This window comes from Setaria italica, chromosome II (assembly GCF_000263155.2).
Source record: "Setaria italica strain Yugu1 chromosome II, Setaria_italica_v2.0, whole genome shotgun sequence".
Lineage (NCBI taxonomy): Eukaryota > Viridiplantae > Streptophyta > Magnoliopsida > Poales > Poaceae > Setaria > Setaria italica.
In genome coordinates, this window is record NC_028451.1 from 28974035 (window position 1) to 28995055 (window position 21021).

Genomic DNA, 21021 nt, shown 5'->3' on the forward strand with positions numbered 1-21021 from the left:
TTCCACTCTAATTAACACTTTGTGTACAAGTGTATACGAAGAGCCCTTTTATGAGGTATCATCAAAGTATAATTGGGAATTTAAGTACTAAAGTTTCAATCTCTCTCTAAATATGGTTTATATTTATGAACACTCCTGAGGATTGCAAGAACAACAACTTTGTATTTAAAGGTAGAAAGTGACCGGATTACACAGCTAAGGCTGATCATACAGATACACATAATGATGACTAAGCTACTCCCTTGGCAGATAACATAATTCAACGTGATTTCAATGCTAAATATTTCTTTGAAAAAAACAATGCTAAATATTTACAATGGAAAACGATCCACAAAGAAGGCTTGCTTTATTTATTGGATCCTAGTAATTATAAAATTACCATTATTCCACCATGGCTTTGGGGGTGTCTTAGAAAGAAACAACACAACTTTCTTGCTTCCACAGGTGTTTTGGCAGCAGCTCTGATCTTCATGTAAAGATACACTTATAATACTACAAGAAACCTATGGATTAGTGAAACAAAGGTACAAACGCCTTAGATCAATGACTTTTTTTAAGAAAATGTCATAAAACCTAAGTGGGTAGGGTTTCCACCCCTCTTTTTTTTTATTTATAACTTAGACCGAGATGCTACTAACCTTGGGTGAACCGCTTAGTAAGTTAGGGACATAAAAATGCAAGTTACTAATACATAACTCAGAGGCCCAAATAACATCTCCAAACAAGGTTATAGAGATCGGTAAGCATTTTACACATGTGACAGTGTAAGTGCACAAATTAAATGCTGAATTTATAGGCTCCGTATTGAAATATTTGTCGTTGTTGACTTTTCCTTGTAACATTTGATCATTCGTCTTATTCAAATATTTATTGCAATATACGAGAAGATAAGTAATGCTTAAAATAACTTTGATGACAAAGCAAGTCACAAATAAAACAAATGATACTTACATAATTTCTTGAATAAGACGAATAGTCAAACGTCGTGACCAAAAGTCAACAGCGATAAATATTTCGATACGAAGGTGGCACAATAACTTTTTCCTAACCATCGGTCATGTTTAGAGCCTGTTGAGAGGGCTATAACCTCCTGATCACACAACTCCATGGAAGCCACAGGATGTCCCTACAACTCGGTAAGTCTCCGAATAAGCATTCCCTAGATGGATCCGTCATCTCCACTAAGATAGTGTTTGGTTCGCGCTAAGGTAACGTAAACATAAAGGGAATCAAATTACAGTGTATTTAGTGGTGGAATGGGTGATTACCCTCTTTGTTTGGTTGCACTCTGGTAACGTAATCAGATTACGGTGTGGGTGTTGTATCTGATTACAATAGGGGAGGAGGGGTAACAAGCTTGTATATATATTATTTAGGTAAGGGATTAGATTACAGTGTAAATTGATTACAAACCGCCGCAACCAAACATATGTAATGGGATTCGTTACCTTCAGTAATTAGATTACGTTACATTTGAGCCAACCAAACACCACCTAAATGTGAGGGAAAAGGTATTTGATTGTCCAGCATGATCGGCTCCATAAGTCCATTTGTGTCAGAAGCTAGAGTAATGCATGAGCACTTCACCACTCTGGTACGGGACCCTCCTTCCACATACAAGACGACAATTTATCCATGACGCCACTACGCCAGTATGTTCCAATGCAAATAGGGTTGCCAATGAAATGCATGCACCATGTCACATGCTAACTAAGTTAGATACTTCAACTAAATAGAAATAATGAATGTCATGAATGATTCTCTATAAATTTGATCGAACATAATGCCTTGCTCCATTTAGAGCCTTAGACGGGGTAGAAAAGGATTGGAGGGGACTTGGAGAATTTTTTGGGGACGGAGGGAGTAGGAGCATAGTGTGCAATATCAAACTATATGGCTAACATAAAAAAACACTGGCCTAGTAAACTCAACCCCTTTTAATTGTGGGGCCTAGGTCATGTGTCAATCCAATGATAACCGTCAAAACATTGTTAGTATGAAACTCGCCGTTGAACTTTCTATGCATCCTTTGAGTTGTTTGCTGTCCTAACTCCACGACGGTATGCTCAGGTAGGGTAGCAGAAAAGCTCAAGACTCGTGAACCGGCTCAGCTCATTCATATGGCCAAGTCAGTTCAGCTCAACTCGACCAATCAAACAAATTGAACCAAGTCTCGATTTCATATTGTTTTCTTAACGAGTCATCTCATAATTCACTCATGAAATGTTCGATTGGTCCATTAGACTCGATAAATATGACAATATTATACTTATTTCTATTAATATAGTGATGTTATATTATGTAGTTAAAATAAACTCCACTCAACCTGTAAGTCAAATCTTGTATTAGTTACGTATATTTTGAGCTCGAACATTCGTGTTGTTCCAACTTATTGATTTATATTTATTTCTAAATATCATCATTAGCTATACTTTTATATATTATTTATATACTTAAATTATCATATGTTGATTAGTATTATCTATTATCTTAACATTAGTGTTGAACAATGCTCTGCTAACGAGTTGTCTCGATCTTTTGAACGAATCGAGCCGAACTCGATTTTCAACTCACTACTAGGCCTAATTAACAAGGTGTGCTAGCTCGTTATCAAACAAGCTATAATAAGCAAAACCTTAATGAGCCGAGCTAAGTCATCAGCCATCCCTATGCTCGGGTCTCCTGCTGCTTCCCTAACCGTGCTTTACGTCGTCTCGGCCCACGGCTCGGGTCTATTGCTAAGTAGTGTGCATTGTGTTGCTGTCAACAAGGGCCTACACGGCACGACGGAACTTAGGCTGAATGAATGAATGAAAGAAAGAAAGAACCTGCGAGGCTGCGAAGAAAATCGTGATCTAGTTGGGATTCTGGACAAAGTTAAGTGCGCCAGCGCCGACTCACATGGAGCGGACTAAGCGAAGAAATTCGCTAAAAGGCCGGCTGTAGTCGCAGAAAGGAACACGCGGCTCGCGGCGGCAACCCATGACATGTCCCCCCTGGTTCCTCATTGGGTCTCCGTCCGTTCGTGGGGACTGAGGGACAGCCCGGACAGCCGTGCGTGCAACTGATTCGTACGACGGCCATGATTGCACAGGGCCGGGTCAGACTCGGACAGGATCTTGAGGCCGGCGCCGGACAGCTGGGAGCCTCGTGAGGAAAAAGACCTGAAGCACATTTGTGCGACGCGGCCATGTGGGCCGTGCAAGATCTAGTCGGACTTTGCTTTCCCCGCCGCGTCGAACGGCGGCAGCCGATCCAAGCGACGTTGGGCATCATCATCGTTGAAATCTACGCGACGTGCAGCCCATCTTCTTCCTGTCTGCTGCCTGCTCTCTCTGCTCCGCCCACCCCATCCCCCATATATTGGCAGCCCATTTGTGTGACGCGGCGGCCTTGATAGATTTCCGTACGCAGGCCGAGGCCTAAGCCCTCCCGGGCCGATTCAACGAACCAGCCCGCGTCCGCGCTACCCCGCTTACGCGCACGCCCAGGCGCAATAGCTCCGCTGCGCTGCGTGTGGTGCGCGCTCTGCTCTTGGCGTCGCGCGGCACGGCCACGTTGCAACTAGCAACCTGTCCTCCTAGCTTGCACGGACGACCCTCCCGACGCTCGCTTCGCCCCGAAGGGTTGGCGGCTTGGCTTCTCTCTCGAGTTCGGCGACGCGACCGCGTCCAACGCCTGCCCGCCCGCCACTTGCAAGGCGAGCGAAAGGGATGGCCAACCCAACCACTCCTCCGAGTCTCCAGTTACGCAGGCGGTAGCAGCCAAGCGCAAATAGGTGGCACAGGCACAATCGCTTCCGCTGCCACCGTTTTGCAAGCAGCCAAGCAGCAAGATCCTAGCGCTTTCTATACCATCAAAACCTTGGACAAGGATTTTTCAAAGTCCATGATCCATCTATGGATGGAATAGCAATAGCATCCTGAAGACCTGAACAACTCAACTCAAGGCATTAAGTCATTAACTACTTTTATTCATCAAATATATAGCCTCGTTTGGTTCCGCTGACTTATTTTTAGCACCCATCACATCGAATGTTTAGATACTAATTAGGAGTATTAAACGTAGACTATTTACAAAACCCATTACATAGGTGAAGGCTAAACGGCGAGACGAATCTATTAAATCTAATTAGTTCATGATTTGACGATGCGTTGCTACAGTAAACATTTGCTAATGATGGATTAATTAGGCTTAATAGATTCGTCTCGCCGTTTAGCCTCCACTTATGTAATGGATTTTGTAAATAATCTACATTTAATACTCCTAATTAGTATTTAAATATTCGATGTGATAAGTGCTAAAAATAAGCCAGGGAAGTGTGTAGTATCATGATGCGTGCGTAATAACCACAACGAACGAACAACCACCACCACCATGACTTTTCAACCGTATCAACAAGACAACAACTCAACACTCCCTGCTCCACTAGCAGATACGCAGAGCAGCAACGGTCACTCGCGCCGGCCAGGCCACCGCTCCACCTCCACGGGGAACGAACGGTCAGTGGCAGTACTGGCGGTACCAGCAGCACCTGCCGAACCCGGCGTCCCCGTCCCCGGCGACGACGCTGCCGCGGCTGTGGAGCCACCACAGCAGGTTCGTCAGCGAGTTGCCGTCGTCGTGGCCCGTGAGCGCCCGGGTCTTGGCCAGCGCGCCCTCCCTGTCGTAAACCCCCTCCAGCGCGTACACGAACCCCTTCCACCCTTCGCCCACGCCGTCCCGCGCCAGCGCCGGCAGCGTCCACGCCACCAGGTCCCTCACGAACGCCGCGTCCGGGAACAGCGCCTCGCTGACGGGCAGCAGCGGCAGCAGCTGGATCCCCAGCCGGCACTCCTTCCACTCGGGCGGCGCGAACCACAGCCCGCTGTCGCGCTTGTTCGCCCACAGCACCCCGACCACGCGGTTGCTCCCGGCGAAGTCCTCCTCGTAGATCCCCTCCCCGGCCCGCACGTGCCACCACGTCTGCGCCGCCAGCGCCTCGAACGCCGTCAGCGTCGCACCGACGGAGACCAGGTGCGCGTCGCCGTAGCTCAGCCCGACCAGTGCCGCGGAGTAGTAGGCGTTCACGGCCTCGCTGGTGCTCTCCTGGTTGCGCCCGTCGGCGAACTCGGTGAGACCGCCGGCCCACGAGTGGAGCTTCCAGAGGTCGAACATCCGGAGCCGGGTGAAGCTGCCACCGGGCCTGTTGCGCGACAGCGTCATGAAGTCGGCGACCATGGAGTAGGCCTGCGGCATGTACTTGCGGCCCCAGCAGGGGTCGGTCTTGGCCAGCACCGCGATGGCGTACAGGAAGTAGCCCAGGTGGTAGTGGTGGTCGTTGAAGATGCCGAACCCGAAGTCGGCGCCCGAGTCCCTGAGACCCTGCAGCGTCACCAGGCCGCCCCACTTCGCGTCGTAGAAGAAGCCGTTCCCCTGGAAGCTGCCGTCCAGCCACGGCGTCACGGTGGCTTTAAGGAAGCTCTGCACCGCCGGGATGACGTCGGGGCACCCGACCTCCTCCGCGATCAGCGCCAGCCGAGCCGCGCGCGCGATGGCCTTGCCGTAGAAGTAGGAGGAAGTAGTGGTGATGGGGGTCGACGCGAGGCCGGCCACGTCGGCGCGGAGCGCGGCGACCACCTCTGCCACGCCGTCCTCGCTGACGCCGCGGGTCGAGTGCCACGTTGGGGAGACCGGGTCGGCGCGGAGGGACCACGCGTCGCCGACCACGCCCACCAGGTCGCCGTCGATGCTCCGGTACCGGAAGTCGTCGAGCACCCGGACGGCGCAGTCGTCGGAGAGAAGCCGGAGGTGGAGCGGGTGCGCGAGCATCAGCAGCTCGCCGGGCCCCTCCTTGCGCCAGGCGTAGTCAACGCAGAACGCCCGGTTCAGCGCGGCGTCCCCGGCGGTCGGGAAGCAGCCGCTGTGGCGGTCGAGGACCGGCTCCATGGACGCGTCGGGGAGGTAGGCGACCCGGATGGCGCCGGCGAACCTGGGCGCCGAGAGCTGCGTGGTGCCGGCCTGCTCGAGGCGGATCGGCGCCGACGCGTACAGGAGGAACGTCTGGCCGCTGTTCATCCGGAGGCGCCACTTGGTGCCGTCGTCGTCGCAGGGGGCCACCTCGATGAAGGCGTGGACGGACGCGACGGAGACGTCGACGGGCCCCGCCGTGGTGACGACGGTGACGTAGGGGCAGCCACGGACGAGGTGCGCCCGGAGCGACGGGGAGACGTCGAGCGTCACGGAGAGGTCGTCGAAGGCCGAGATGCGGTGGCGCTGCGCGCTCCCGGCGGCGTCGGAGATGGTGAGGTCGGGGACGAAGGTCTGGATAACGAAGGACGGCGAGTGGTTCCGCGTCGGGTAGCAGACGTCCAGCGCCGCCCCGCCGGGTGACCGGATGGAGTAGGGGTGGAAGTACTCCGGCTGGTCCCCGTTCTTGAGCACGAAGTTCTGGAAGAAGGAGTTGGTGGGGAGCGGCGCGGCGAGGAGCGGCGGCGCGAAGAAGCGGGATGGGTCGGGGAGCACCGTGGAGGTGGCGCGCGGGAACACGTGGCCCCCCGGGGCGTGGGGCGGCGGGCGGTGGCTGCCGTGGTGCGGCATCGCGGAGGTGGGGAAGGGGAGGAGCTCCGGCGGCTGCGGCGGGATCGAGGAGACGGGGGGCGGAGGGGGAGGAGCGGGAGGGGTGGGCCTGGGCCGGGAGAAGGCGAAGGCGGGCTTGGAGGTGATGAGGCGGGAGAGAGTGTGGCCCAGCTTCTTCGTCCACTTCCGCATCGCGCTTGGTTCCTTATATACTGCTGCCGGGTCGTGGCCTGGATTGGGCTGGGCTTGATCTGGTTTTCTTTGTTCCTGGTGTTTTTGTTATATTTTTCTTTGGTTTTTGGCTGGTTTTCTCCCGGTTTTTCTAGTATTTTTTGGATTTTTTGTGCTAGTTTTGTCCAAGCTTTGACTTGGCCAAAGCGGTGGTCTTGACAATCCAACGGATCTGAGGCGACACGTCCGCGTTCGTGGAGATCGTGTTATTCCTGCGTGCAAACAATAAACAAAACACTATAAATCTTGTAAACGATCGGTTGAAGATTTGAAGGACAAAAATGACTAATCACGGTGAGTTCATGCTTGCTAAACATGGAACCCACGAGGAAGGAGATTGCTGTTTAGTCGGCACGATCACTGCACACGCCTGAACATGCATGGAGGGAACACGGCGACACACGGAGAGGAATAAACACGCCATGGAGATGGTGGGGGACCGCGTGTCTACCGGCGTACCTCGGCCACGGCCGGGATCGGATCGCCGGCGGTGCGGCGCCCGCGTGTGCGGACTGCGGAGAGCGTGTCGTCCGACCGACCGATCCCTGCGTGCAGGCACACCAATCAACAATTATTGTACTATATCCAGCAGTAGCTTGATTTGAAGCAAGAGGGAGGAGGAGACGCGCGAGCGCGACTGACTATGAACACGGATCCGAAAGAGACTGCCGGCCCCGGCCGGGAAGAACGGCCAGCTACCTTGTTTCACCGAGATCAGGGACGTCCTTGATGGGAGCGGCTGCGATCGCCCTGGGGCTGGCTGATTGATTGTCCCGGCGAGGATTAGGCAGGCAGCAGGTGGGTGGGTGGGTCGGCAGGTACGCGTGTGTCGGGCGTCGACTCGACGAAGCACGTCAGGTATGAAGGACGCAACTGCCGGGAAGGAAGCCCCTGTCCCGCGTCGTAAGGTTGGCACCGGGGCCGGCCGGGGAGGGTGATAGATTTCCCGGCGGGGGGAAGCAAGCAAGGCATGATGGCGGCTGCTTGCCCGCGAAGCGAGCGATCGAGGAGAGGGGGCAAGGCGAAGCCGGGCGGCAACGCCAAGGGTGGTGCTCGATTCCTTCGTGCCGGGGCGACACGAACACGACGTTCTCGTCTTGGGTCGGTTGCACGCGGCGGCAAGGGAAAGACACTAGAAGCCATCGCGGCGACAAAGAATTTAGCCAGACATAGAGTAACCCCCGCTACCTGTCGTTATTACGATGATGATGATATCCTGAATCCATGTCGATTTGTCGACCCAAATGCGAAGTCAACCTCCACGCTGCGAGCAGACGGTCACTGTCTCATGTTTATCGCACGCTAAAGCAATCATATACTTAGGGGGTGTTTGGATACGAGGTGTTAAACTTTAACAGTGTCACATCGGATGTTCGGATGCTAATTAGGAGAACTAAACATGAGGTAATTATAAAACTAATTGCAGAACCCTGTGCTAATTCGCGAGACGAATCTATTAAGCCTAATTAATCCATCATTAGCAATTGGTTACTGTAGCACCATATTGTCAAATCATGGACTAATTAGGCTTAATAGATTCGTCTCGTGAATTACACTCCATCTGTGCAATTAGTTTTGTAATTAACCTATGTTTAATACTCCTAATTAGCATCCAAACATCCGATGTGACAGGTGTTAAACTTTAACACTTGATTGCCAAACACGCCCTTACTGCTCTATTGAATTTACCCAACTTTATGGGGACACTAACCCTGATAAAGACATGTAGCATTGATTCATTGTAGCTCCAAATGGTTTTGTACCCAAATGATCAAATTCCCACAAGGACGACAAATAATTTCAGTATGTTGGATGGAAAGCTTATCCAGGCAAAGTTCTCGAAGTATTAATTGTAGCCCAGTCCCTGGACAAGTTGTGTCCTTTCCTTTTATCTTAATCACTACAGCAAAATGATAAACAGAATTTTTTTTTACAAAGACAGAGTAATAATTATACCATATTCAGCGTGATAAACCGAGCTGCTGTATCACGCCGCGGCCAATTCCTCCAAACTCTCCATCGCAGGGGCAGAGAGTACATACAGTTGAGTACTAGGCTCTGTTCACTTCACTTATCGGCTTATCAGCTACCGAACAGTGTTTCTCTCTCACAACAAATCAGCCGTTTCAGCTTTTCAGCCAGCTTATAAGTTCAGTCGAACAGGTCTGACATGCATATCAGCCGTTAGATTGGAAGTATCGTTGGTTGCGGTAATGATAGCACCATACGCAGAGAATATATTGCAAGTGTCAATAATCCCTGTGATGGGCTTGCCGTCGTGGCATTTGCTTCATCGCTAAGCGAGCGCAACGGCAACAGTGGTAACTTGGGGTTGGGTTTTGTCACCTCGTTGGGAACAGTTCGTTTGTGCTTGGATAAAAACTGGTCTAAATTAAAGGAAGAGATTGAGCAAGGATGGGCTCGGTCAGCGAACATTTTCCTGGATACATACTCCCCACACATCCCACCATTTATATTGTTGGCGCATCATTGTAGTGAGCACTACACGGTTTTAATATTTGACATGAACAAATCTCGATATTTTTGTTCGGGAATGTAATAACAACAACTCATCATCAACATGTATGTCAGAGGTGAATATCCCTCGGGTCATAATATGCATTATGAATATCCAAGTGACACTTTCTTTCCGAGGAATCACATTTGATTCAATTTGCTTGGGCTTTGAGAAATTTGGGAGGAAAATTCAGAAATTCTTGCGCAAATATAGATGGGTCAAGTTACAAACCAATCAGTTTTAAGACTAGCTCGAATTCTGTTTTTGAAGTCAACTCCTGAAGGACCAATAAAAACTCTAAGATCAGATTGAGCTGTGTACTTCACAGGAACGTGCAAGGAGTCGCTTTGCTGAGCTCCTAGTCTCCTACAACTAAATATCTTGGATCAGAAGCCCAACTTCTAAACTAATAAAGTTCTAGGACAGTTTAGGGCAAATAAACAACGGCCCAAGTTTCAACTTCTCCTTGCACATTCTTCTGGAGAGATTAGAGCTCAGTTCTGCCTATATTCAATGGGCCAGTACAATTTGCATGGCATGGCATGGAGAGCCTAAATGGGCCGGGGCCTAATACATTGGTACTGCTATCAGTCTATCACACACATAAAGAACGTTAGTAGCGGTGGCCTTACACAGCAAACATGAACAACATTACATCTCAACATTACTAGTAAATCTCTGAGATTTTCTCAAAAGGAAAAACTAAATCTCTGAAAGAAGATTGATCAGAGAAGCACGGGGTTCATAGAAGGCCTCCAGAGGCACCTCTTTCGGCAAGGTTAGGCCAGAGCCCTCCGTCATGTCCATAAGATCCTCCCCAACTCTTTCCCAATCGAAGCACTGGATCATAGTTCCAAGAGCAAGACCAACCATCTGCATGCCCAAGTTCTCCGCCGGACATCGTCGCCTTCCCATACCGAATGGGATGAACATCTTACCTTCAGTACTCTTCCCATTCTCAAACCTATGAAAAGCGAAATAAACATTATGCTATATGGCACCAAAATAACACACATTTCTATAAACAAGGAAATAAAGAATAGTTTGATGATACAATACCTTTCTGGGATGAACTTTTCCGGTTCATCCCACAGCTCAGGATCCCTATGGATTGCGAACGTATTCACTAGGAGCATTGTCCCCTTGGGGATATGGAACCCGTCCACCGTGCAGTCCGTTGAGGATTCATGAGGAACAAGGAGTGGTGCTGGTGGGTACAGACGAAAGGTCTCCATGATGATGCACCGAAGGTAGTGCAGCTTCGGTAGATCGGTCGCCTCGATTAGGCGCATTGGTTGCCCTATGCATGCATCGATCTCTTTGCGAGCTTTTTCCAGCACCGGAGGGTTGTTTAGCAGGAGCGACATAGCCCATTCGACTGTATCTGCTGATGTACTTGTTCCAGCTTCTAGGGAGCTCTTTAAAAAGCAGAGAAAGGACAGGTTAAATACTTCCATTTGTATTGTTCATTCACTAAAACTAGAAACACACCTCAAGGTAAAAGTTTCAAAGAAAGCAAACGGTTCAAGAGTCTAAAGATCAATGTACAGGAATTTCCCCAACGATGCCATTTTTGCTAAATATTCTTAAATTTTAAAGGCACCTCGCTATTGGGAGGCTTCTTTGAAGCCACCTAGAATCCTAAGTGCACACTCTAGAAAAAGAGAGAAATACTAAAAATTCTCACAAAAAAGCAAAACATCTAGCCATCAATAGGTAAACTCAAATCATCGTAGCCATTGGATCTATTATATTTTCTAAAAAATTACCCACCTATACCATTATAGAAATAGCTTAAAGTAATCCCCTAGATCTATATCTAAATTACCCACCTCTGCCATCGTATAAAATAAATTAAAGTAACCACCTAATCTTCATCTAAATTACCCACTTATGCTATTATAAAAAAATAATTTAAAATAACCCCCTAAATTTGCAACTAAATTGCCCAGCACTAATACTTAAAAAATAACTTCAAGTAACCACTTATGAGCCACATATGCTATTATTAAAAATAACATGAGCTAACTCTGAATTTCATCCAAATCACCTTCATTAAATATATACCCCAATGTACACCAATATATAATTCTAATATACCCACTTATGCTATTAAAAAAATAATTTAAAATAACCCCCTAAATTTGCAACTAAATTGCCCAACACTGATACTTAAAAAATAATTTTCAGTAACCACTTAAATTTGCATCTATATTACCCACGCATGCTATTATTAAAAATAACATGAGCTAACCCTGAATTTGATCCAAATCACCTTCATTAAAAATATACCCAGTGTACACCAATATATGATTCTAAATTGTCTATTTCTTACCCATATCATGATTTATAAAGATATAGACGAAGTGATGACAATATAGATTTCCATGTTAAAATTATAGCTCAAATATAGAGTCCATTAAATAAATTCAAACGCATCCTTGCAATGCAAAATGAAAAGTTAAAGATTATAAATATGGACAAAAAAATAGAGTAATTACTAATTAAAACCTACCATAATTGGATGAAGATAATAAATATATATCTATATAAGTATTGTGTTTAAATATTTAACAAATAAGATATAGCTCAAGGTAATAGTTTTGTAGCAATGTGGACTCATTTTTTTTCCATTGGAGACTCTGCATTAGTTCTTACGAGACACACAAAAGAGAAATCCTAAAAATTCTCATAAAAATTAGAAACATCAAACATCAATCCTGTAAATCTTAATAATCATAGTCATTTGTCTATTGTATTTTCTACAAAGCTACCCACTGTTATTATTATGAAAATATTCTAAAGTAAACTCTAAATCTATATCTAAATTACCGAGATCCGCCATTATAAAAAATAATCTAAAGTAACCCATAGTCTTTGTCCAATTTACCCATGCATATCATTATAAAGCATAACTTAAAATGCTATTCTAAATTTGTATCTAAGTTACCCACGTATGTTGTTATTAAAAATAATCCAAAGTAAAAACCTAATTGATCAAATTATCTTCGTGTTCATCATACAAAAATGTCCAACAATAAACTAATATATGATTCTAAATTACCTATTTATATCATTATTAATACTTAAATAATAAGTTAAGGTATATCATGATGGGTATCACCATGTATACATGTATGTGAGGAAGTAATGAAAAATATTAATTTTTATGCTAAACACAATGTATGGACGTGCGATACAAAATGAAGAAAGTATGAATGTGGATGAAAAGGTGTATAGAGTACTTACTAATTAAAAATCAATCACAACTGGATAAAGATAAGTACACATCTATATGAGTATTATGTTGAAGTATTAAAAAATAAGAGAATAGTAGGTAAACAATTTTGATTATTAGAAAATAGTCTAATTTCTAAATAATTTTTAAATATAATAGTTTTTAAAAATATTAACTCCCGCACGGGTTGATGGACTAGTGTACTATAATACCGCAAAGGAAACTCATGGACCCATTGTAATTTTGAGTAAGAATGAACTTCTTCACAAAATGAAATTCTCTAGCAAAACTCCTATCATAAAGTTGAAAATTTGCTGAGCGAACAGGAAATCAACAAATAGCTAGAAGTTGCAGCATCTGCACACCCAACTAACCATACTCAGCTACTCTGCATTACTGCAAGTCTGGTAGCATTGCATTCCACCACAGGTAGATGTGCATTTCTCACATTGATATGGTTGTGACTTGTGAGCTTTTTCTTTCTTGAATCCAAAACCCTAACAAAATATTTGGTTTTAGCTTCCGAGACATTTATTCACTGAAAATTTATCTTACGGATACCAAGAAAACCAGATTTTGGTACCAGATCTTGATCCCAAAAAGGCTAAAAAGTAACTTAACAGAGTTGAACAAGTGGCAGGAGGCATGCTTTTTTTTATGAAACAGGAGGGATGATCCCCTACTAGATATATATTAAATAAAAGAGGAAAAAGCAAAGAAACAGTCTGAAAGGTACATTTCAAGAAACAAAGAAGGAAAAGAATAAAATCAGAAAGATTACAATGTATACTCTAGCCATTCCAACATTGGTGGTTTCCAATCCTCGTTTACTCGAAGGATAACGTGAGTAAAAACAATCTTGAAACGCAACATGGCACCCTGAACTGATGGAATGATTCCTCTGAATATCCAGTCATTTCTTACCATCCAAATACACCAACTCATGAGAATTATGATTTCCATAAAAAAACTGAACTTGAAGCTGAGTTTTGAAGCTGTTGAGGATGGTGTAAAGCTCATCTGACAAATTGGCAAATAGGCTTATATTGATCCAACATTCTTGGGCAAAAGGGCATTCTAGGAGGAGATGGAACAAAGTTTCCTCATTGTTATGCGGGCACAAGACACATGAGTAAGATGGTAGATTCATATATTTTCTTCGGAGTACATTCTTGTACTTAGTCTGTCGTTGAGGAGTAACCAGAAAAAGAATTTGTGCTTGCTCTAGCATTTAGATTTCCAAAGCCACCTGAAAACTGGGTGAATTTGGCGATGTCCTGAAAGTGTGCAATAGGCTTTTGATGAAGAGAAGTGTGGGTTGCCCCAGATATATGTCCAACAGTCTTGCTCATCATTGAATGAGATAGAATCCAAGTCTGCATCTAATTGTAATAACTGATCCATAGCTCGAGCTGTTAGAGGCAGGTTGAAAAGCTGATGCAAATCTGACAGCACATAAGCTTGCCTGATAGAGATATCATCCTTTTAGTGAAGGAGTATAGGTGCGGGTAAGTTTGTGCAGGAACCTTATTGTTCCACGAGTCATGCCAAAGTAAACATGTTACACCATTATGTACTGTTACTGATGCTAAACTCTTAAATTTGTCCAGAAGCTTGATAACAGTTATCAATTCCACCAAAAGGATCCTTTTCTTACTTGTCCTGGTAGCCTACCAGTAGCATAGTGTTTCTCCCGGATTAGATGAACCCATGGAATATCTACCCGGTTAAAGAATTTGTGGAGATATTTGTGGAGATACACGAGGCATGCTTTGCTATCAAGACACGTGTACCATGCTTGCATCCACGTGTGCCCTAGTGCCCTAGTGCGACAAATATAGTAAGCTTTTGATAAACATCATGGATAAAACTCCAAAGTCTGACGTTGGATCAGCATGGTTCCAGGCTGTGGTGAGGGACAGCAAGATGTCGGCAACGCCGTGCACGTGAGTGAGCAGTGTGTTTTGGAGATTGGATTTAGATCAAATGACCATTAATCCCGAAGATATCAAGGGACAGACTACATTCGAGTCGATCAGATGCAGAATTTTAATTCTAAAATCCCTGCACATACATTCAAATTTCAAACAAGACTGAATTTCATTCAGAAAATTCCACCCAAAAAAAAGTTTCTTGTAGAAAGTGATTAACTCACAATGCACAGGGTGCGGATGAGGTGGTCCGGGCAGGCCTCGGGGTCCTCGTTCTGCAGCGTCAGCAGCACCCCGATCATGGTCCTCCTGGCCGGCGCGCCCTTCTCCATCTCCTTCCTCTGCTCCTCGATTAGCCCCTGCAAGAACTTCGTCCGGCCCTCCCGGAGCCGCCACAGCTGCTGCCCCACCCCGACCACGTCCAGCCACCACGCCCACGCCGGGAGGAAGTCCCACACCGTCGACGCGCCGCCGCTCAGCTCCATCGTCTCCTCCACCATCCCCCGGAACCACCGCGCCTCCTCGCTCACCTCCTCCTCGCCGGCGCCGCCGTAGTACGTCCGCGCGCACATCATCCCCATCATGGCGTTCATGAGCAGCTCGAACAGCCACGACTTGAGCTCCACCCGCACGCGGCCGCGGGCCGCAGCGCGGTAGAGGCGCCGCGCCATGGCCCGCGCCTCGCGCTCGTGGACGCCGGCGAACTGCTGCACCCGGAGCACGGAGAGGATCTCGGTGACGGCGATGCGGCGGACGTGGCGCCAGTAGGGCCCGTAGCTGGCGGTGCCCATGGTGGTCCAGTCGTAGGAGAGGATCCGCCCCGACGGCAGCCGGGGGCGGTCCGCGAACGCGACGTCGTGCGGGCCCAGGCACTCCTCGGCGGCCCGCGCCGACGACACGACGGCGATTCGGCGGGAGCCGAACCGGAGCTGGAGGACGGCGCCGTGGCGGGCGGCCAGGCGAGCCAGGGTGCGGTGGAGGGGCTTCTTGAAGAGGTGCAGGTGGCCGATGACGGGGAGAGCGACCGGCCCCGGCGGGGTCCGGCGAGCCCTGCTCCCGCGTCGTAAGGCTTGCGCCAGCGAGAGCAGCGGTGCCAGTAGGAGGAGGACAGTGGTGACGCCGATGGCGGCGTTCAAGGCATCCATGGTGGACAGTGGACTCGCTCACTCTGGTGAGTGGAAAACTAGCAAGAACCATGGATGGATCTACTGCTTGATCTCCATCGACCGCATGAATGCATGAAGCACTCGAATCCCGAGGATGAGGACAAAAAACATGGAATCAAAAAAAATATTATGGGACCGTTTCGTTTGAGCCCAAACCTACCACGCCATAATAGATTTATTTTTCTTCAAAACTGCACCAGAACTCCAGAAAAGTGTGATAGAAGTGCGAACCAATGGAGAACTTTGAATACAAAATGATCCCTTTTTTGAAAATACGGTTGGATAGATTATGGTCTTAGATGAATTTGGAAAAAAAAAATCAATTCATTCAAATTTTAGATGTCAATTTTGGAAATTCATATCTTTGCAAAAGAAAAAGGAAATTCATATGTGGGTTCAAAATTAAAGAAAAAGAAAGGCAATCTCAGCTTGGGCCTGATTTTCTGGGCAGCTAGGCTATTGGAATGATAGCGGGCCGAGTGGAGAAAGAATTTGGCCTGGCTTAGGCCAGTTAGAAGACCCAGTAATCTTGGAAAATTATCGGAGGCGTCCTGAATCATTTTCATCTCTATAAATTTTTACCCCTTTTTTTTCTCTTAGCCCCAAAACCCATAAAATCTCCAAAAGCAATCCTAAAAATGACTACCGATGCATCCTTTTGCAGGGTCTGGCCTAGTATCATTGCCATGGATTGATGGATGTTTGGTGTGGTTCAGGATTTTGGGGATGGTTTTAGAAAATTTATTCAATTATTTGCTACTCTTGTAGGGGTGAGAGGTAACAAATTATTCACTCTAGCTGCTGTTATTAACACAGGTGGCCTCGCATGTCAGTGGCAAAGAATCGACACTTCTTATTTTCTTAACAGTGGTTTTAGAAAGAAGTCGGCTTTCATGTATGAATGGTCTCGTAGAGCACATTTTTAAGCAAATGTAGAGGGTGCATATTGGTCACACTGTTGATCTTTTGGCCATATTTCGAAAAGCAGTGTTATTAAACTAAAGATGGTCGGTGATGACTTTTACAGGCACCAATTCACACCCTAGGTAAATGTGAGCTTATTGATAAAAAAAGATATATTATGATCAAGTTCTACTATTTGTAGCACGTTGATAATTTGCAGCAGGGCTAATACCAATGACAAGCTAGATGTTCATCTATTATTTTAAGTAGATACCAAAACTTTGTTTTTTCACTTTAGGCAGCACATGGGGCGACATAGTGGAAATATCAAACTTGTCTACTTCGGATGGTTGCTACAATTGACCAGGCTTTGTATGCCAAAAAGGTTTAATCCCGGTGCTGCAACTCTCGTGTGAGGAAAATTGGCCACCACATTTTTGTCATATTTTGGCTGAAAGAAAATCATGCAACACATATGTCACATGGGCCATGGCTGTAAATTTGTGTTATGACTTATGCCATAACTAGCAAGTCGATAGCTGTATTCATGAACCAAACACTGTTTATCAAATGTTAAAACTTTTGTTACTTCAGTATGGCAAGTTTGGCAACCGTACAAACATATCGTCGCAAGGTTTTGTTCATCGCCTGCTCATCTCGAACTAAAGCTTATATATGGTATAACATGTACACACGAGATGCCACCACTTCCGGCTTAGAAGTACTCTGCTTCGTCAATATTTCTGATCTGACAACCAAACGCTCACCTTCATCCTGTCATAGAGGACCCGCCCCGTTTGAAGCTCCACAGCTAAAGTTTAGTCTAATGTTGTTTAGTCTAATGTTTTGATGCTATTTAGTACATGCAAACATGAGCTAATTGTAAAACTAATTGCATAAGTCGTGACTAATTCGCGAGACGAACCTATTGATCCCAATTAGGGGGCGTTTTCTTCCACTATCTTATTTTTAGCACGTGTTACATCGAATGTTTAGATACTAATTAGGAGTATTAAACGTAGACTATTTACAAAACCAATTACATAAGTGGAGGCTAAACGGCAAGACGAATCTATTAAGCTTAATTAAGCCTAATTAATCCATTATTAGCAAATATTTACTGTAGCAACACATTGTCAAATCATGAACTAATTAGGCTTAATAGATTCGTCTCGCCGTTTAGCCTTGTGGCGGAACCGCCCAACTTAAACTGGTTTAAATGCGCCTAATCGCTGTCGGAACAGCAATTATCCTAAACGCACTTAAAACAGTATAAGTCCAGTAGTCCGTCGAGTGTCCCTAGGACTCCTCGAAAGATCCACGTCATGTCTCATAGCCATACACCAGGATCGCTTCCACGATGGGAAAGCATCAACAAACATTACATTTTTTTTATAAAAATACTGAAGGTACGATATATTACAAACATAGATTGAAGAAACTTAACAGTGCAAGTTAATCCCTTGCTAAGAGCTAAATATAAACTAGTCCAGGGTAAGTAATTAAACATCTAAGTTTATTCTAGAGTATCATGAGACTCATAAGATACCCTAGATCTTCGGAGCTTCCTCTTCGGTGGGTCCTTGCTGGGTTTCTGAAAACAACAACAAAGGATCCCCTGAGTACGAAGTACTCAGCAAGTCTGACCCGTCTAACCAATATAATAGCTTTTCTGGAACTGCATGACAGCTGTTTAGTGCACTGGCTGACTCACATTTTGACAAAAGAGCTTACTAAAAGTGGAACCTTAACTTTGTCTTTTATTTTAATTTAGTTATTACCTAGGCAGTCTAGATGATGAAAAAGAAATACCTTTGCAAACAGTAGGAAATTAAGTCATACAACAAATTAATTTGGAAAGACATTGCATTCATGAGATTACACTACGATGCTCAACAGTGATCAAGTGCATTCATAACCGAGAATTGCGGCGATCCGGATCAATTTACATCCTGCAGGAGAGCACCCTGATCACCAGCTATGTACAACTGTACGGGTCGTACGTAACGACCTTTCGATTAGCAAACCCAAGGATTGGGAATAAGACTACCCGAACCCAGGGACGCACCCCCACATGGGACCCCACGTCTGGCCTGATCTCCATGTGAGTTTCAGGTTACGCCCCTGCCAATCTCCAGCACGTCAAGCACGGGTACGAAATATTCCCGATCGGAGAGTCTAGTAACCTACCGGGCCTTACTGGTCCCATACCCAGTAAGCAACCAGGTGACATTCACTTGATCAAAGGTTAAGACAACGATCGGGCCTTAACCAAATTAATCTAGCAGACAGAACTACATCTCTAGCTTCTGTCCGCTTTTCAAAACTTCCAAACTATCTTTCCATATCCATCATGTATGACCCAACAAATTATCTTAAGGTTCAATAACCAAGTTACTTTAAGCACCTAAGCAATGCTAAGCATGGGTTAAGTACTAATCATTGAACAAGTGGCAAAGATGTCCTTATAACAAGGTAGGATCATGCACAAAAATGGGTTTCAATCAATTCCTAGACTTAATGCATTCATATATAGAAATTAACCAATAGTTGGACACATGAAATAATAACTTCAAAATAGATAGGTATAAATGCACCGGGGCTTGCCTGGGATCAACAAAGGTTAGTTCTTCAGAAAACCCCTTTAGTAAAGAGGCACTTCAACATTTCGCGAACGCTGTCCATCTCCGGCTGAATTCCACGAATCCCACTTCAGGAGTCTTGACGTCTACAATTCAGTATATGCAGGAGTTAGAGATGCAAACTTTTGAATACCAGACTATACAACCTTCCTTCATGATAAAGTTGCAAGCCAACAGTGGCTACACAATTTATCATAATAAAGTTGCAAGCCAACACACAAAAATCCGAAAAGATTAACCCACCATTTTTATTTCCTTTACTAATCCTACCTTAGACCCTTTTCTTTTATTTTTAAAAGCATTATAATAATTTTCGAATCTCGAAACTTATTTCCTATGACTTAATAATGATTTGTGGATAATAAAGCATTACTCAAGTTTTATACATTTAATAATGTTTAAGCATTTATTTAAATACCTTAAATAAAAAGGCATTAAATAAATACCTAAATTTTTATTATTTTTCCTAGGGTTTAATAATTTTAATGCATAAAGGAAAATAAAACAATCCTAATAAAATTGATTTCACTAATTTTGGGCATTTCTATAATTTCCTATGAATTAAATGGTGAAAACCGGATTTAATCTATTTATCTAATAAAAGAAAAACCTAAGGTTTATTCATAAACCCCCGGCCTAAACTTTTCTCACCCAGCTTGCTTCTACCCACCACTACTTCCACCTAGGACCCACCCGGCCTCCTACTCTCCTCCCCTTTTTTTCTTACTGACGAGTGGGGCCCACGGCTGGCACCTTTCCTTGGGCCGAAAAGTGGCCCGCCAGCTCTTAACCTGCGACGCGTGGGCCTCCCTACGGCAGGCCCTTTTGGGCCAGCTCCCCCTTCTCTCCTCCTTCTTAACCACCGGCCGGCCCATCTTTCTTTTTCCTTTTTCTTTCTCCGACGATCGGCCTGCTAATCCGGCCCACGGTCTTCCTTTCACCCGCCGGCCCCTTCTTCTTTCTTCTCTATTTCCACCTGGGCTTCGTGGCCCACTTCCTTCCCAAGCCGACAATCAGCCCATCAGCTCCCCTTCTCTTTTTACGCCACGTGGGCCAGCTGGGCCGGTGCCTTCCCTCGGCCCAAGACGGGCGGCTGGCCTTTTCCTCTTTGCTACCCCCCCTTGCGGCTGTCGTGCGGGCCCCCTTGGTCAGGGGCTTCTTCCTCCCCTGGCCAAGAACAGAGGCGCAACAGACTGACGGGGGCTCGCCGGCTGGCGGCTCGCCGGCGGCGGGGTCGGGCCGGGGAGGCATCCCCAGGCCGCGGTGCACCCGTGGGCGGCGGCGGCGCCCCGGGAGACGGCCGGAGATGGCCTCTCCACGGCGGCGAGCGGCTTGGCCGGCTGCCGGCCGTGGCCTCGCAAGGCGATGGCACAACACGGTCCTCGGCCTCCTCCTATGGCTCCCATACAACCCAGCAACGCGACTAGGATCCAAACATTGAAGAGAAACGGACGGCACAGAAAACTCACCGGAGGATGGTGGTGGCGGCGGGCGGACCCGTACGGCGGTGATTACTAGCTCGCTGACGGGGAGATGAACCTCGGTGGAGATGGAGGACGTCATGGCAGGGCTATTGAAGCTGCTGACGGGTGAAAACGTGAGGGGAGATGGCGGCGCGATTGAGTTGGCCGGCAGCGGGCGCTGGTTTGCTCGAGCTCGGCTCCCGGCGATGTAAAGCGGCAAGGTGAAACGGATAGGCGCGGGAATAGCAACATCATGATCTTTCACCGTGCATAACGTCCAGCTTGGCTCGTGGTAGGCGACGTGGCGCGGCCGTGGCCGTCACGCTGGCTGGCATGCGCGAGAGCCGGCGGCAGCACGGCACTGTCGCTCT

General features: G+C 46.5%; 2 protein-coding genes across 3 annotated transcripts; both read right to left on the reverse strand.

Moving 5' to 3' along the window:
* Positions 1-4303: 4303 nt before the first annotated feature.
* LOC101772492 (probable endo-1,3(4)-beta-glucanase ARB_01444) lies at positions 4304-7635 on the reverse strand. Of its 2 annotated transcripts, none has more exons than XM_004956657.4 (3): positions 7489-7635; positions 7249-7334; positions 4304-7001 (listed from the first exon to the last, which is right to left on the reverse strand). In XM_004956657.4, the coding sequence occupies exon 3, from the start codon at positions 6748-6750 to the stop codon at positions 4504-4506; it is 2247 nt and encodes a 748-aa protein (XP_004956714.1). In that variant the 5' UTR covers positions 6751-7001; positions 7249-7334; positions 7489-7635; the 3' UTR covers positions 4304-4503. The 2 variants fall into 2 exon arrangements, with proteins under 2 accessions (XP_004956714.1, XP_004956715.1); XM_004956658.3 differs by having other exon boundaries at positions 7432-7618.
* A 2123-nt stretch (positions 7636-9758) lies between these two features.
* Positions 9759-15855, reverse strand: LOC101773429 (isoflavone 2'-hydroxylase). Its single transcript, XM_004956660.4, has 3 exons — positions 14701-15855; positions 10367-10725; positions 9759-10271 (listed from the first exon to the last, which is right to left on the reverse strand). The coding sequence occupies exons 1-3, from the start codon at positions 15619-15621 to the stop codon at positions 10010-10012; spliced, it is 1542 nt and encodes a 513-aa protein (XP_004956717.1). The 5' UTR covers positions 15622-15855; the 3' UTR covers positions 9759-10009.
* Between the last annotated feature and the right edge of the window lie 5166 nt (positions 15856-21021).